We start from the raw sequence: 16712 nt of genomic DNA, 5'->3' as shown, positions 1-16712 counted from the left end.
TGAGGAACGGACAGCAGAACTCTTTCAAAATGCTGGCATAGGGTCAAATGACCTCTTATGTTGTATTGTTCCACGATTATAGTTACTGTTGCCATCCCATTGCTCAAAATGTTACCCTTGGATGTTAAGACTAAATTATTTCTAGTATACAGATGTCTATTATGGGTTAAAAATTAATTGCAAGAATAAGCAACTCACCCTTTTGGAGGCTGTTTCTCTAGGGTGGGATGGGGGCGGTGGAGTGAAGAAGAAAACAGTATTTAAATAGAAATTATCATTGGTAATGCAATAAAAAAGTTGAGTAAAATTACTTTTATTAAATTAAATTGAAATGAAAAATTATTGATCTCTATAACGATCTGCGATCCATACATGTATTATCTTTCTATTGGTTTTCCATTATCATAAAATGAAAATAATGTGTTACACAATGGCCTTTCTAGATAAGAGATTACTTACTACTGAACCATGCTCAACCTGCAGACTACATGATTTAATATTTTTAACACTACAAATAGGAAACAGTAGAATATTTATTTAGTTACACGATACAAATCACATTACCTCCAATGAGCCTACTGCTGGCCACAGAATATGCCATAATAACATTCTGACCCGTATTAAACTAGCTAGATCAGCCATCTCTTTAACAGCATGCAACTATTTTTCATTGGTTATTTATGTTGTATTAAAAATAACATTACAGCAATAAACATCTTTCCCTTGATTGCTGGAACCAGAAGTTTCTTCAAAAGATGGTTACTTTTTAAAGAGTGCAGCTGACTTACTTGCGAAGTATCCTCGTTTATATGCAAGTCTGATGACGATGGTTATAATCATTAAAACAAGGACTACAACAAGAACACCACCAATGATTGCAGCAATATTGATATCGTCTGTAGGATGACAAGAACATTACAAATTATTCATACTGTAAATAATCACTCAGCAATTGTATTTAGAAACAGTTAATGTACTACTTATGCAACAATGTTTTTACAGAACCTTTCATAAAATATAAGGTGTTTCACAGGGCAATTTTATAGCAAAGAGGAAGTGGGAGAGGAATTGGGATGCAGTCAACCAGTACTTTTTGCAATGGCTTTCAATTAATTTACTGTGAAGAACCATTACAGTTCATATCACCTGAATTTCCTCCCTTACCCTGAGATCGCTAAAGGCAATATATTTCTGTACTGCTACTCAGTTGCTTTGTAATACAACTGCATGCTTACATATGCTATGGAGGAAACTAATAGCTCTGCTGTTTGATTCAGAGCCAACGTTAGTTACTATGGGTCTTTAACATTAGAAGTTCTAGTCAGTGAGTGCCACCTAAAGGAGCAAGAAGATTTCACCACTGAGAACAATATCAGTTTCTTTAATGTATTTTGAAACAGAATCCTATGATTTGTTCATCAATTTTGACATAGAATAGATAATAATAGTGTGGATGAATTTAGTATAAGTCAATATTTTTCCACCCCGTCCAGTGCTAGTTCACTGCCTACTGATTGGCATATCTAAGTTAATTGATTTACTGGTCTACTTTCCTCAACATTATTTCAATCACTTTAAGCAATGTTATTTGGTGCATTTTTAAAATTATAATACCATGGGATCTTTGACATCCACCTGGAAGATAGACAGAGCCTTGGTTTAAGACAGTACCCCTGATAGTTGAGCACTCCCTCTGTACTGTACCAAAATGTCAACCTGGATTATATCGTCAAATCATGAAGTGAGACTCAAGCCCTCAACCTGTCTGATGGGGCCAATGAACCAAGACTGGCGCCCAAGTTGCAAAAGAAATTAGCCACAAATTGTGAAATAAATTTGTAATTTCCTGATCAAAATACTAAACAACCTATCTTACAATTGATCAGAATACTAAAAACAGATTTGGGCAACCTACAGACTTCCATATGCTGAGGTTCACACTTTGCATGTCCAACATTATTTTCTGCAACACAGTGGTATTCTCCAATGTCCAGTTTTGAGATGACAGTAAAGCGCTGCCAAAATAAAATCACACATTTATCAATTTAATAGTTAACTTATTTTTATGAGTAAAATTCTTTCTTAAAAGCTACTTGTTCAACAACAACTTGTATTTATATAGTGCCTTTAATGTAAAAAAATGTTCCAAGACACTTCACAGAAGCATTATAAGACAAAGTCTGACACTTAGCCACATAAGGAGAATTAGAAAGCTTGGTCAAAGATGAAAGTTTTGAAGAGTCTCTTAAAGGATACAAAGAGGCGTAGCAAGAGTTTTCCAGAGCTTGGTGCCTTGGCAACTGGCCACTAATGGTGGAGCAATTAAAATCAGGGATGCACAGGAAGCCAGAATTAGATTAGTGCAGCTTTCTTGGAGAGTTGTGGGGCTGGAGGAAATTACAGAGATAGGGAGGGGCAAGATCAATGATAGGGGAACAGAGCTTGCTGTGAGTTAAGAAGTTTTGGATGACTTCAAGCTTATAGAGGGGAGAATGTGGAAGACCAGCTATAGGAGTGTATTGGAACAGTAGAGTATAGAGGTAATGAAAACATGGATGAGGCTTATCAGCAGATGAGTGAGACACGAATGAGGTATTAGTTGTAGATTTTAAAATAACTATTTCCATTATTTTAAAATCTACAACTAATACCTTGTCAGTCTTTCCACCCCACCCCCACTAGAGCTGTACCTTGAGTGTCCTGCCATCCATTCTTAATTAGCACATTTTCTTCGATAATATCACCACCTTCAACACCTCTTTGATCCTTTTGTCTGTGACATCGTTTGATTACTTGCTCCTATCACTGCTTGCTTGTCCCTACAACCACCCTCACCCCACCTTAAACCAGCTTATATGTCACCCCTCTCCTAACTATACTCAGTTCTGTTGAAGGGTCGTGAGGACTCGAAACGTCGACTCTTTTCTTCTCCATCGATGCTGCCAGACCTGCTGAGTTTTTCCAGGTAATTCTGTTTTTGTTTTGTATAGGACATTAGTTAGACCTCAGCTGGAGTTAGCATGTACAGTTCAGGGCGCCACACTTCAGGAAAAATGAATGCATTGGAGAGAGTGCAGAAGAGGTTTACAAAAATGGTTCCAGGGATGAAGATAGGTTGGAGAATAAAAACAAAAACCAAAATACTACTGCGGATGCTGGAAATCCAAAACAAAAACAGAATTACCTGGAAAAACTCAGCAGGTCTGGCAGCATCGGCGGAGAAGTTGGGACTGTTCTCCTTGGAGAGGAGAAGGCTAAGATGAGATTTGATAGAGGAGTTCAAAATCATGAGGCAGCTGGACAGAGCAGATAGGGAGAAACTGTACCCACTCGTAAAAAGATCGAGAATGAGAGGGCACAGATTTAAAGTGATTTGCAAAAGCAAACATAATGTGAGAAAAAAACTTTTTCACACAGCAAGAAGTTCAGGTCTGGAATGCACTTCCTGGATGTGTGGTGGAGGCAGGCTCAATTGAGGCATTGCAGAGGGCATTACATGACTATCTAAATAGAAACAATGTGCATGGTTACAAGGGAAAGGCAGGAGAATGGCACTGAGTCATAACGCTCATTCGGAGAGCCAGCACAGATATGGGCTGAATGACATCCTTCTGCACCATAACAATTGTGATCACATACTACTGCTCATGGTGTGAAACAGACCACAGAAGTATATAAAAGGGTATATTAAAATTTTCTTCTCTTTGGAGATGGCCTTGGCCTTGAGTGTCACCCAACAATACCACAATGGACTATGCTAGTCCATCAATTGAATTATTACTGATGAGAACCCATGATCTACTGCTCAGAGGGCTGTATTTCCAAATTATTGCAAAAAGGCTTTATATTACTGCATATTCTATTAATGGAAAGCTTGAACAGAAATGTGCTCTCTCTCCACAAATCTTATCAAATACCTCAATAGGAAACAGCACTTCTCTTTCAATATTTGCCATTGTAAATTGTGAAGTCAGCAATTTCCATTCAATTTTGCCAAGTTAAAGGTCACAGTGGTTTGGTTGTGGAAACTAGGTAGTCTGGAGTATCTGATGAGTTTTACCCAATTATCACCATTTTGTAAATGAAGAAACTTGCATTTATCAACTGCTGGGGGCAATGCTACAGGTAATTTATCAGTATAATAAAAACATGCAGTCAGAAAACATCCCCCCCAACCCCATGCTGGTCAGGAATCAATGTTTATAATGAGTTAGAACACAAAGAAACTCAAATATAAAATTTTAAGATTAAATATTAAACTATCTACCACGATATTTCATTTTAAAGTCACTTTGATATGTGTTGACATAACTAAGCTTGCCTTGGGGTCTCCAGGCATCACTTATCTCCTGAATACTACTCCAAGCAATCCAGGAGAAAATCACAATTACATTCATGTATTAATTAAAACAGGGAGGCTCAACTGGTGGTAGGTGGTTATGTGATTAAACTTCCAGGAATATATCTAAAGTTGTCAACCTGAATTATGCCCATATTCAAAATTCCAGGCAACGGCTGAGTTAAGTTGATATATAACATAGTACTATGCAACTCACCAAGATAAACGGCCATCATGCCAGTATAAATCACACAACCATGTTAAATTAAATTTTATAGAGCAACTAGCATCTTGGAAATAAGACAGTGGCAAGTGTATTAATTTGTCTAATATGCAAGGCCAGATTTCAAAGTGCATAATTTTACTTTAAAATCAGATAGCATTATTTCTTTTGCCTTCCTAATAAAAGGTTTGCAAACACTTCCCACATCGCCCATGATCCCCAAAGACTTTTCAAATTTGATTGATTATTTTTAAGGCAAGTTGGAGGGTTAGTAATACACATATAAAGATGCTGAAAAATTACCAGAGTTCCTGTATTGGAGTCTATTTTATAAGAAGAATTGAGAAATTTTGGATTGGATTTTGGGTCACCTGGGAGAATGTCACCATTTCTGTACCAAGTATACGTGGATGGTGGATAGCCTTCGTGTTCATTACAGGTCAAAATTGCAGTCTTCCCCACTGGCACTGATTTAGGCACAGCACATTTTGGTGCAATTGGTTTCACTGTGGGTAAATAAACAGTGTTAAGCAGGATATCATAAGACTGAATTTACAGCTCATGCAGAATACATACTTGGTAAATTTACAATGCAAGAAGCATTAATTTCAGCAAGATTTTGCTCATGTTCAGAGTACCCAATTTATATCACCTGCAGTATATCTCATATTAATGTAATACAGATGCAGGTTTACACATAACTCAGTCCAGATTTACAATGCAGCATTCATCAGCTGGTTATTAGGGATAGATGGGAATGTGGATTTTTAAACACAAACAAATCAGCCATGATCGAATAGCAGAACAGGCTTGAGGGGCCGAATGGCTACTTCTGCTCCTACTTAAAACAAAACTGACTGCAGGCAATGCTACAAGAAATTTATTAATAAAATTATGCAATCATAAGCTCCCGTTACAAAATGTTGGTCAAGAATTATTCTTCAGTAACCATGAGGTAGAACCCAAAAAAAAATTCATGCATACAAAATGTTAAGATTGTCACACAAAGGGAAATGCATTGGTAAATGGCATAAAACCTGTTTGATATTTGAGATTATATCTCGAGATAGCAAACATGTACAGGAGTTTTAAATAAAGTTCACATTAACATTGATAGGTAGCTATATACCTGATTAGATATTAAAATTACTCACTTTCAGTAGCATTGCAAGAATAAAATGTTTGTTTTTCTTCTAATTTACTCTTGTGTCTCACTAATTTTTTGTTTCCTTCTCAGGTTCATCCATGTTTTGATTTATACCATGTCTAGTTTTACATTTAATCAAACATTCTTGGAGCCCTTGCCTCTTCTGTGGTGCACGAGATACGCAAGACCCAGATCCAGAGTCATGGTCTATCCCCATCTCAGCTAACCATAAATAGCAGGCCTCTCCAAATTAATGTTCCAGACAATAGAAATCCCTATCCCTAACTCCTAAATTTTAAGTCATCTACCATCTTCTGCCGATTCTGAACTGGCAGAGTACTTACAAAAAGGAAGTAATAACCTGTTCTTTTGAGTGCTTAGTTTTATTATCAAAAAATCCTGACATTTTATTCCACCACCCAAAAATGGTGTTGAATATTATAATAAAGTCAGGTATTTGCAAACAGAGAATTTTTTTAAAAATCAAGGCTGGTCATTCTCAATATTGCCAAAATTTCCTGTAAGCTCATCTAGTTCACTCAACAGAACACAGCAGCCTTGAGCTGCAATGGGAGAATGTAGTGCTCCAAGGTGTATTGACAGAGTGGCTGTGTATTTTGGAAGTAACAGTCCTAAAAACCTAATGTGTTTGTCTATTTAGTACGTATGAATAAGGCAAGCTGAGGGAATGGGTTAGAATTCAAGTACCAAGACAAAATGAAGGGCAGACCTGGGTACAGGGGCAGAGAACTTCTTGAAAGTATTTCCAAAATAATGGAAAATATAAAGGTATAAATGAATAGACCATTCAGCCTCTTCCATTATTCACAGATCTATATCGGCTGATCTATATCATACTCCAACTAGCTGCTTTGACTCCATAATTTTTAATATCATGGATTGCTAGTTTTTTTGCACTAAGTTTCAAAAATCTTTGATGGTGGCTGGGGGAGAGGGAGTGGTGGAGAAAAGAGGAGGGGGGAAAGATTTTTGCTACTCTATGTCACGAAGTACTTCCTGGCATCAATTCTGAATGACCTAGCTCAAGCTTTCCTGGATTCACCCTAAGAAAATAAGTGACAATACTTCAAAAAAAAAAATTAATTAGATGTGAAGTATTTTGGGCCGTCCTGAGAATGCAAAACTTAAAATGTGGCTTTTTTCCTTTATCTGTTACAAATATATACACATTAACAGCAAAAAATGTAAGCCATCTGGGTAATATATTTTTAAACAGGCATCAAAACATCGATTCTATTTTAAAGCTTCCCTTACTTTGGACTGAGGTTAAAATCTGAAATTCGCTCATGCAGGCGCAGGAACAAAGAAAATCATCAACGGAAAAATACAGAAGCAACCTGATCGTGCACATTAAAAAGTAACAAAAAGGTACCTTGCACTGTTAGATTAACAGAAACATCACCCAAATATCCCTTTTCTTTGTGTACAACTTCACAGCGATATACTGCAGTATCTTTCCGAGTCACGTTGTTTATATATATAGACGACTCCCTGAACTTTGCGCGATCAATCAAGTCTCCTAAAAACAAACAATTTTTTTTTAAAAATCTAACAACTCACCTTCATAAAGCATCTTTAACAAAGCCAGAACATCCCAAGGCACCTCATTTCATCATTGTCAAAGAAAAACGCCAAGCCAAATGAGGAGACATTAGATAAAGTGACTAAAAGATTGGTCAAAGGGGTTTTAAGGAAAAGAGGGGTAGAATATTTAGTAAGGAAATTCCAGAGTTTCTGGCATACATGATTGAAGACATGGGCACCAAGGGCAAGGAATGAGAGATGCATAAGAAGTCAGAGTTAGAGAAAGGTATAATGCTTGGAGGGTTGCAGAACTGGGGCAGGTAGCAGGATGGGGAGGTGGGGTGGAGAGTGGCAGGAAAGGCCATGAAGATAGCTGAACATGATAGTTTTCATTGACGTGCGGGGGGTGGGGTCAGGAGTTAATGCAAGTGAGCAAGCACAGGGTGATGTTTAAGTATAGTTTGGTACAAGCAAGGATATGGGCAGAGGAGTTTTGGATGAGCTGAAATTAATGCAAGGGCAGGCTGGCCAGTACTGAAATAGTCATATCTGGGGGTGACAATGATGAGCCAAGTTAGGGCAGAGATAGCCCAAGATGTTATCGGGGTGGGGGTAGATGGTTTGTGACAGAAAGGATATGGGACCATAATCTCAAAAGGCAAATAGGGGATGCCAAAGTTGCAAACATTCTGGTTCAGCCTGAGACAGTGATCATGAACTACATGGAACTAATGATGAAAGCAGAGTCTGTGGCAAGGGCTAAAGATGACAAGCATGATTTTAGCAACCACCAGCTTCCCCCCCCCCCACCAAAGTTTTATCAGCAGCACAAGGTAATTTTAAAGCCCATGCAGGGAGACTGCTTGGCAGCAGCAACAAGGCAGAGGAGCTGACTGACCAGGAGTGACTTGGTAAGTTTTAAAATTCTCCTGTATTCAAACTCCTTGCAGGCTCAGAAGAGCAGGAGTTCTCCTCACACCACCACCACCTCATCAAGCCCACTGAGTTGCCCTTAGGGTTTCCCAGCTGACAGTATTTCCCCAATTTTTATAGAAGCCCCAGCAGCATCATCCCAAAAATTTTTCAATCAAAGAAAACCCCTGCCTTCCCTCCCACCACAAAGCCATGGAATCTTCTCCACCCATTGTTACAGCCCCCTGCCAGGTTCCCACTCCCAACCAGGTAGTCAACCTCTGCATTTAATCAATCTGTTTAAGTCTGTACACAGGACTATATAATGTCCATATTTATTCATTTTGCACAGAGTTTACAATTTGGTATCAACTTAGAAATCATTCACTCTCTCTCTTTGGCCCAATCATTTATATAAATGGGGAAAAACACAAAAGATTCCTGAGGTACAGTAGTATTTACATTCCAATCTAAAAATATCCATTATCCCCTACTCATTTTCAGTTCCATATCCACTGCTTTATTTATGCAGCTATAATCTAATACTACATGCCTTACTATTCATAATATTTGTAAGATGACACTTTATCAACTGTCTTTTGAAATCTATACACAACATATTGCCTTCCTTTTCATTTACGCAGTAATTTCCTCAAATAAAATTCTCAAGTATAATTCCCAAGTATAAGCTACTTTTACAAGTTCATACCGATTTTGATATACCTTAAGTGTTCTTATGTCCTTAAGTGGTCACAAATTTCATCTTATATTACAATACCAAAACTAGGAAGATAACTGCCTTTTCCCTTCCCCTTTCTTGAACTGTGTTAAACCTTTGCCATCCTCAGCTCTTGACTCAATCTCAGTTTCCAAATATATCATGATTTGATTGTAGCATTGTATATTATAATCCCCTTACAACATATTACAAAGACAAAAGTATCAGTTATAGAAATGTTATATTCCCTGACACCAAGACACTAGCTGATCTTCTGTTTCTCAGGCTTCCTCATTTCTCCTGTCTAATCTGCCCACCAAAAAAAGGATAGAATTCTATGATATAAAGGTTGGTTATGGGGCAGGATATGCTTGTTTCATTACTCAGGAATACCTGCCATTCAAAATAAAAATCAGCAACACATGCACATCCTATACCTATTTATCTAGAAATAATTATATAAAAATCAGACCACACCTCGAAGCTCGTTTTCAAAATATACTAAATCTGTGCCAGCATTGAGTTTCTTCCATTCGACACGAAGTTCATCATTTTGATCATAGGTGGTAATGCAGGATAACAAAACTTCTGGAATAAAATATCAGGATTAATTTTTTAAGTTTTCTTTTGAATACAGAAAAATTCATGTGACTTGTTGAATGTGAACTATTGTTTTCAAAATAGAGAAGAATCCCAGCACAGGGTAGACGAATGTTCTTCACCTTGTGTATCCAGTGTTGTCATCAGCCACATTAAATCAAGCACAGAGATCAGATGTTTCCTTTGCTTTTCACATTTGTGCCCCATCTCCAATGTAAGAATACGCCCTACTGTACAAATGTGACATTCTTCCAATTCCATCATAGGACATCGTGGACAATGCTCTCACTAGGGTGCATGGCCATGCAGCAATCTGGAATGTACTGCACAGGGATCAAAAAAGCTGCACACAACCAACATTCCCTTCAAGATGCGCACAGCTGTGACAATCTTAAAGGAACCATGCAGTGCAACAAGCTGGCTATACACAGCAAAGAGATATTAGAGGGAAAAGTGATCATGTGCCCTTAATAAGATTGCCAGCCAATGCTAAATAGAGGAGGCATGTGTTGTCAGCATGCCTTCTGAAGACTGCTCAAACTCATTTCACATATGCCCTTAGTCAACTGAGCAAAGAGACCTTTTATCCCAACAAATTAACCTAAACCCCAGTTTAAAAGAAAGGTGGCCAAGTCATTGCACTATCCAGTATCTGCAATCAGAACACAAAATGTCATTTAAGCAGCAAACAGCTAAAATTGGTTAGCTTTTCCTCCACTAACTTCTTTAATGTAAAAATTCAGTGAAAAATAGAGAAGTGCAGGGATTCAAGTACAAAGCATTGAAGCACTTTTAGAAAATTAAGTACCACTTTTCTTGCTTGCTCTGGACTAACTTTGTGTGATGAAAATATTCACAGAAAATAATTGTTGTAGGAGGATCATTCAATACACATTATTTGTCCAAAAATCCTAATGGTAAATATTTTCTTTCAAGGTATCTGCAGGGAGGCGCATTTTATCATGTTCTTCTAAGTCTCTGCATGTTCCATACTGAATTTTCAGATCTCGCCTGTGTACTTGTTTGCCAGTACAACAAACTGGGCAGATTGTAGGAGGAAGCATTCCAGACAGGGGGAAAACTTAAGACAAAGGAGGAGGAAAGAACAAATGTACCAGGTTAGACAAGTCTCAACTAAAGCAAAACTACTTTAAAAAAAATAAAATTTGTGCAATGTAAAACGAACACTTTGGGCTATAATTTGCTCTCAAAATAATATGAGGTTAGGGTGCTTTTATTATTTATGAGAAAATTCTTGGAGCAACTTCATGCGCAAGGCAGTTGTGGTTAAAGTGCATCCAAAAGTTGCTAGTCAAATTATGTGAAAACTGCATTTAGCTCTCAATGTCACCAATGAACTGCATTGAATAGCGTGAAGTTGCTGCAGTTCAATTGTGAATATTAAGCTTAAAAGTTTTAACATTTTAAGCATAAGTGCTCTTATTGTCATGGTGTGTTAATTACTTCCAGTCAACCTCTCTGGCACTGAAAATTAACTATTACAAGCGTGGAGTCTCATTACTTCAAGTTTTAAAATGTTGTTGGAAATATAAAAATTAACTTTTATATTTTAGCATCTGTCCCACTTTCCTTTTGTGTCTCATCTCTCTCAATTCAATTTTTTACCTTCCTTTGTCTTTCAGTACCCAATTTGAAATTAAATTCACTCATTCGAATTGCCACTTCCTTCTCTTACACTATTTATTTCACGACACTTTATTCTGATTGGTTAAAGAGATATAGTTGTTTGCCTTGTTCACTCAGGTATTAAATGCCCTGTTCATCCAACTGACATTACCACAACGAACTTTCAGCAACTTGCCATGCAAATAATTTAAAATCCTCGAGATGCAAGGGAAAATCTAATCAATGACAGGTGCTGTTAGATGCTCTGCCTCATCAAGTTATAACACTAGGTTTTTTAATATATTGAGAGAAAAACTTGATTTTTGTTTAAATCACAGGAATGTCTCATTCAAAATCATACTTGCTTACAAATCTATAGAGGAGCCGGGAAAATGCAGGAAATATAATACAAATGCAAAGTGGGTAGTGTATTATAACTTTGCAGGGGTGGGGAAGAAAAAAAGCCATTCTACTTACCGCTAAACTCGTTTACCACAGGGTTTGGGTTGTTAGTTGTTACACTTCCTGCCAATATTTGACAACCTGAACAGAAAATGAACATGAAGTATTATTTTTATTGACAATCTTTCATAAATATTAGAAAGTAAGTTGTCTCCAAAAATTCCAAAACTTGGCCACGCTGAAATCACATGGTCTAAGGTGAGTAAAATCTGAAGTTGTGGTCAGCAAATAAAAATTACTTTCAAGTTGCCAGATTTTTTCACATTAACACTTTTGTGCCACTCAATCCATCCTGTGTCGGATGGAAATTTTCTGGTTGCAAATTTGGCTCGATGCCAGATAGATTATTTTCATGAACAGTGTTAGCAATTTTGGTCTCTGCTCCTAAGGAAAAGTATATAAAGGTTCACTTGATTAATTCCTGGGAAAAGGGTTGCTTTATGACTGCTTATAGTTGCTCTGGTTGTAGAGGTCCAGAATTCCCTGCCTGAAAGGGTAGTAGAGGTAGAAACCCTCAACTACTTTAAAAAGTGCCTGGATTTAAAAGGACTACGGACCAGATACTGGAAGGTGGACTAATTTTTCAGCCGGCACAGACATGATGGGCTAAGTGGCCTCTTTCTGTGCCATAAACCTTCTATGATTTTAAGAGGAGAAAACAAATAGTTATATACTCTCAGGAGTTTAGAAGAATGAGGTGATCTAATTGAAACGTACAGGATTCTGAGGGGGCCCATTACGAGAGATACTGAATGGCTGTTTCCCTGCCTGGAGAAACTAGAAGTAGGGGCCACATCTCAAGATAAGAAATTGCCCATTTAGGATTGAGATGAGAATTTTTTTCACTCAGGGTTGTGAATCTTTGGAACTCTCTATCCTAGAGGGTGGTCGATTCTCATTCAGCCAAACTGAGATCAACAGATTTTCAGGCACTACGAGAATTGAGGAATATTAGAATAGGGTAAGAAAGTGGAGTTGAGGTAGATCTGTCAGAATCTTAATGAGTGCTACAGCAGTGGTACAGATGGTCTATTTATGTTATGGTAAATTGCATTTTGGAAAATTCAAAGGTATAATCTGAGACACGATGTTGTAATTGTTGCATGCTTGGGAGGAAAAAGGTTACTTTGGTCCTACAGTTCCCAAAGCTCTCCTCCAACAGGGAACTCCTCAGGATAGTTCTGGGTCCATTGCAGACCGATTAAGAGAGATTGTTTGCTGCTATTTGTCAACAACCTCTTCATCATTGTATGATGTAAGTGCCTCCTTGGTACAAAGCCAACTAATGGGTCATTAGTCTTTAATTTCTATTTTCCTGTGAAAGCACTGCAACGATGCACCAACCATGTGTTCCAAGTCACAATTGTCAGGACTGCTAGTTCAATGCTTCATGGGTCAAGAACGTTTGTACATTTTGCACATCTATTCTGCCATTCAATAATTAACTCCTCAATATAACAATTCCCACATACAACTGGGTTCCATTGCCCTGTTTTTCTGTTTATACTTTAATTATTTTCTTAATTTTCCTTTGTCTCTCTTTTCTCTCTTTCAATGTCTCTTTCTATTTCTAAGTTGATTCTAATGCACCCCATTTCCTTCTCCATCAATCACTATGTTTATCTTTCCTTTCACTGGTTTACAGGATAAGCCGTTGGGTAGGACATTAATGAGGTCCCAGAAGCAATATCGACATTGTGTGCCAATATCAATTTGACATTCCAAAAACTTGTTGCGCACACATGATGCAACATGTATGGCAATTTTCCAATTACATAGGACTTTCACACTAGCGTGTATTTCTTCATAGTCATGCACATTCACTTGCTTTGAAACGTATCAGTTAACACCCCACGCAACCACCACTTGCTCCAAAAGTTGGAAAATGCCTGGTGCAAGGACCAGGTCAGCTTGACTGATGGTAGAAATAGTCAGGATACAGAGGTTTGTGATAGGTGCAACATGGTCAAAGCATCAATAGTTATTTGGAAGCCAGATAAAATGTAATCACTAGCTTATCAAGAGTTTGGTAATAATTCTTACTTAATTATGCATGATTGCTATCTCTTACTTGAGGCTTTTGGACTCATTAATTACTGAAAGATTTCCCCAAAGTCTGTCTCTTCAGTCTGGCAGAAATCCAAACTGTGGCTGACTAAGATTTTCAATATCTATCATCACATCTGGTGGCTCTACAAAGTTACAAACATGGCTTTGATCTAAAATTTTGCAGGAATTATGCTCTAGATACTTATGGACTGATCCTAGTTTTCTTTTCAAGTACCATGTTGATTCAGTATCATTTAGCTTGTGTATTAATAGCCTCTAAATAACTTAATATAATTTAGTTTGTTGGTGTGGTGTTTTCCACCTTCAAGATGCCAGAATTTGATGGACATCCCACCTTATCTCCAGTGAGCTATAGAAGGTAATTGTTAATCTTGGGCACAGTAACTCACAGGTGCTCATGTATAATAGTTACAGATTTTGCTCAAATAAAAATCACCTTTTTGAATACAGAACAGAAGTGTTAGGGAACATAAGTAATACCCTAACCCCTTCAGAGTGACAAAAATTAGAAACAGATAATATCCTTAGTGCAGGTCCTCTTTAATCAAATTTAGAACTTCCAATTTTTAATACTCTTCACCCTTTCCATCACTAGGCTAGGGAAGAACAATTTACAAAAGGAAATGAGAAATCTTGTTGTCAATAAAACATTCAACTCCAAAAGCTTAACAGCTGCCAATAAAGGAAAAACTGGAATTCAAAAGTATTACAATAGTAAAACCATGAGCAAATTTATGTTCTTCAATTTATTGTGACGTGAAGTTTTCCACCAGGAATGCCTTTCACCTGAACACAATAATGCAAAAATTGTGGATGTTGGAAATCTGAAATAAAAACAAAGTGCTGGAAATACTCAGCAGGTCTGGAAGCATCTGTGGAAAGAGAAACAGAGTTAACATTTTAAGTAGAATAATGACTCCTTCAGTTCTGCAAATAATGCAAAACAAAGGAAAAGGCCTAATTCAGAAATTTCAGTGAGCAACCCGTAATTTATCAATACCAACCATATGAATGGGTCAAAGAAGAAGTGGGCGAGAATGATACCGTAGATTGTGGCACGAGTTGACCTTTGAAGCATCAAAAAATACTTCCAAAATCAGGGGCTGACTTATGCACCAAACACAGAACATGTCAAGCAAAGCCACAAAAATGGAATGTAAACACTCAGACTCATCTCTATTGGGAGGCACTGAAAAACTGTACACCACTTGTTTGGGAAGATGGCAAAGCCAAACTCTACTCTTTTTGGGGAAGAGGAATGCTTTCAATATTTGATTTGATAAATCCAGCTTGTTCTGGTGCCTTGCAATAGATATTTGGGCGGAAAAAAAAATCACTTTCCAGCCATCCAACTGCATTAAGCAAAGGAAACGAGATGTACCAAACAGATATTAAATTCTATGGTAAAATTCAAGCTTTTCCCTCCCTCTACTATAATCTACCAATAAAAAGGGGGGCTGTCAATCTGTATTTGACTAATTGATACACATGTAGCCCGATAAAAACTCATTTTCCTGTTTTCAAATCAAAATCATGCATCTTCAGTTAACAAAACTATTAATTTAATATGACTCAGACTCCTTTTAGACGAATACAACTCCAATTGCCTTTAAGGGCTTTTACTGTTCAACAGTGTCCCTTCCTCTAGTTTCAGCGAAGATGATCATCCCCGCAAAACTGCTGCAGATTACAGCAATTCTTAGAGTCAACATGATAAAATGTACACAACATCCAGAGCTTTGTCCACTGGATGGTTTCACAGTTCATACAAGAAAAAAAATTTTAATAACCAGGACAAGAAATTTAAAATACATTTTACTGTAAATTCTTGACAGGGTTTCAATAAATGATTTCAGTTTTAAATCATCTTCTTTCATGTAACTATAAAGTTCAGTGACATTTCCTCACGGTATGACTGAATTCATCCAGACATACTGCATTTCAACATTTTTTTAAAATTACACTTCAAAACTGATTTATTAGTAGAAAGGAAGGGCAGGGGGATGCTCAACTTGCACACTGAATATAGGCCTAAACAGGCATTTTAGTGCCAAAAAGTGGGAGCATCTTATACATCATAATCTACAGTAAAAAAATATTTCAACCAAAGCACAAATCAAGTTTCTTGCATATTCAAGACTGAATAATTCTTTCAAAACTCCAGCATTGACTTCAGCTCAGGAGAGTTGCATATATTTTTGGATAATCTATTAACATTTAGAATCCAGTAAAATTTTTCTTTTGAACTATTCAAAAAGACTCTTTTTGGTTGCTAGATCTAGAGGTGACTAAGCATTTGTTTTTCCTGAGGCCCCCTTCGGAGATTCATGTCCCATTCACGCCCCTTCTAAGAAACATTGTGTCTGTAGTTTAGCATAGATATACTGGTAACCTAGAATACTTCAATAGTTTTGTCTACTTACTTTGGTTCTGCTCTCTTACACTTTTGAGTTTCAAGACCTGGAACTTCTGTGCTAGATCATACTATTTGCCCACAGTAATATCAAAATGTATAATTTACAACCACTTCTTGTTTTAAACAGCCCTCTAATAGATGATTCTCTACCAACAGCTGAAATACTAGTCTTAATAAAGTAATGTTTTAGGATGTATTAAAAAAAAACATTGCAGCAATTATGTATATAAGCTGTACCACAATGGTTTTTACAGCAGCTGACCATATAACCAATTGAAGCGCATCTATACACAGAGGTCATTGTACATCAAAAACCCAACAGTACCATTTGACTCCAGTTAGCAACAAAAATTGTGTGTCTTGGAGTACAAACAACTGTAATAGCTTGGCAAATTGATTGTGCTGCATTTAGTTTGTACAGAAAGAAGAGTTAGCTAATCTTCAGAGAGTTAGCAGATAAGCATCTTTTATTTTAACAGTATTAATTATAAATGTCATAGTTTTGGCAAGTGCATTTCACTTCCAGCAAGATACTCAAAGTGACATATCTACATATTCTGCATGGAGCAGTTTTTTTTTAAATAACAGTTCACATATGAATTGGTTGAGCCAGTAAAATACTTCAATGAGATCAGCTTCCTGTTTTTCTAACTG

At 37.1% G+C, this 16712-nt stretch overlaps 1 protein-coding gene across 1 annotated transcript in view; it reads right to left on the bottom strand.

The window, feature by feature from the left end:
* jam3b (junctional adhesion molecule 3b) overlaps positions 1 to 16712 on the bottom strand; it is a 54610-nt gene that overhangs the window by 4763 nt on the left and 33135 nt on the right. Inside the window, exons 2-8 of the mRNA XM_078531954.1 lie at positions 11588 to 11653; positions 9362 to 9472; positions 7103 to 7249; positions 4866 to 5068; positions 1916 to 2015; positions 789 to 896; positions 199 to 217 (exon numbers count right to left, since the gene is read on the bottom strand). Of these exons, the coding sequence (XP_078388080.1) occupies positions 199 to 217; positions 789 to 896; positions 1916 to 2015; positions 4866 to 5068; positions 7103 to 7249; positions 9362 to 9472; positions 11588 to 11653 (754 nt within the window). The remainder of the gene's footprint in view (positions 1 to 198; positions 218 to 788; positions 897 to 1915; positions 2016 to 4865; positions 5069 to 7102; positions 7250 to 9361; positions 9473 to 11587; positions 11654 to 16712) is intronic.

Source organism: Cetorhinus maximus, chromosome 2 (assembly GCF_964194155.1).
Source record: "Cetorhinus maximus chromosome 2, sCetMax3.hap1.1, whole genome shotgun sequence".
Taxonomy (NCBI): Eukaryota; Metazoa; Chordata; class Chondrichthyes; order Lamniformes; family Cetorhinidae; genus Cetorhinus; species Cetorhinus maximus.
Note: the sequence above shows the minus strand (reverse complement) of the source record. Positions and strands in the feature narration are given on the sequence as shown.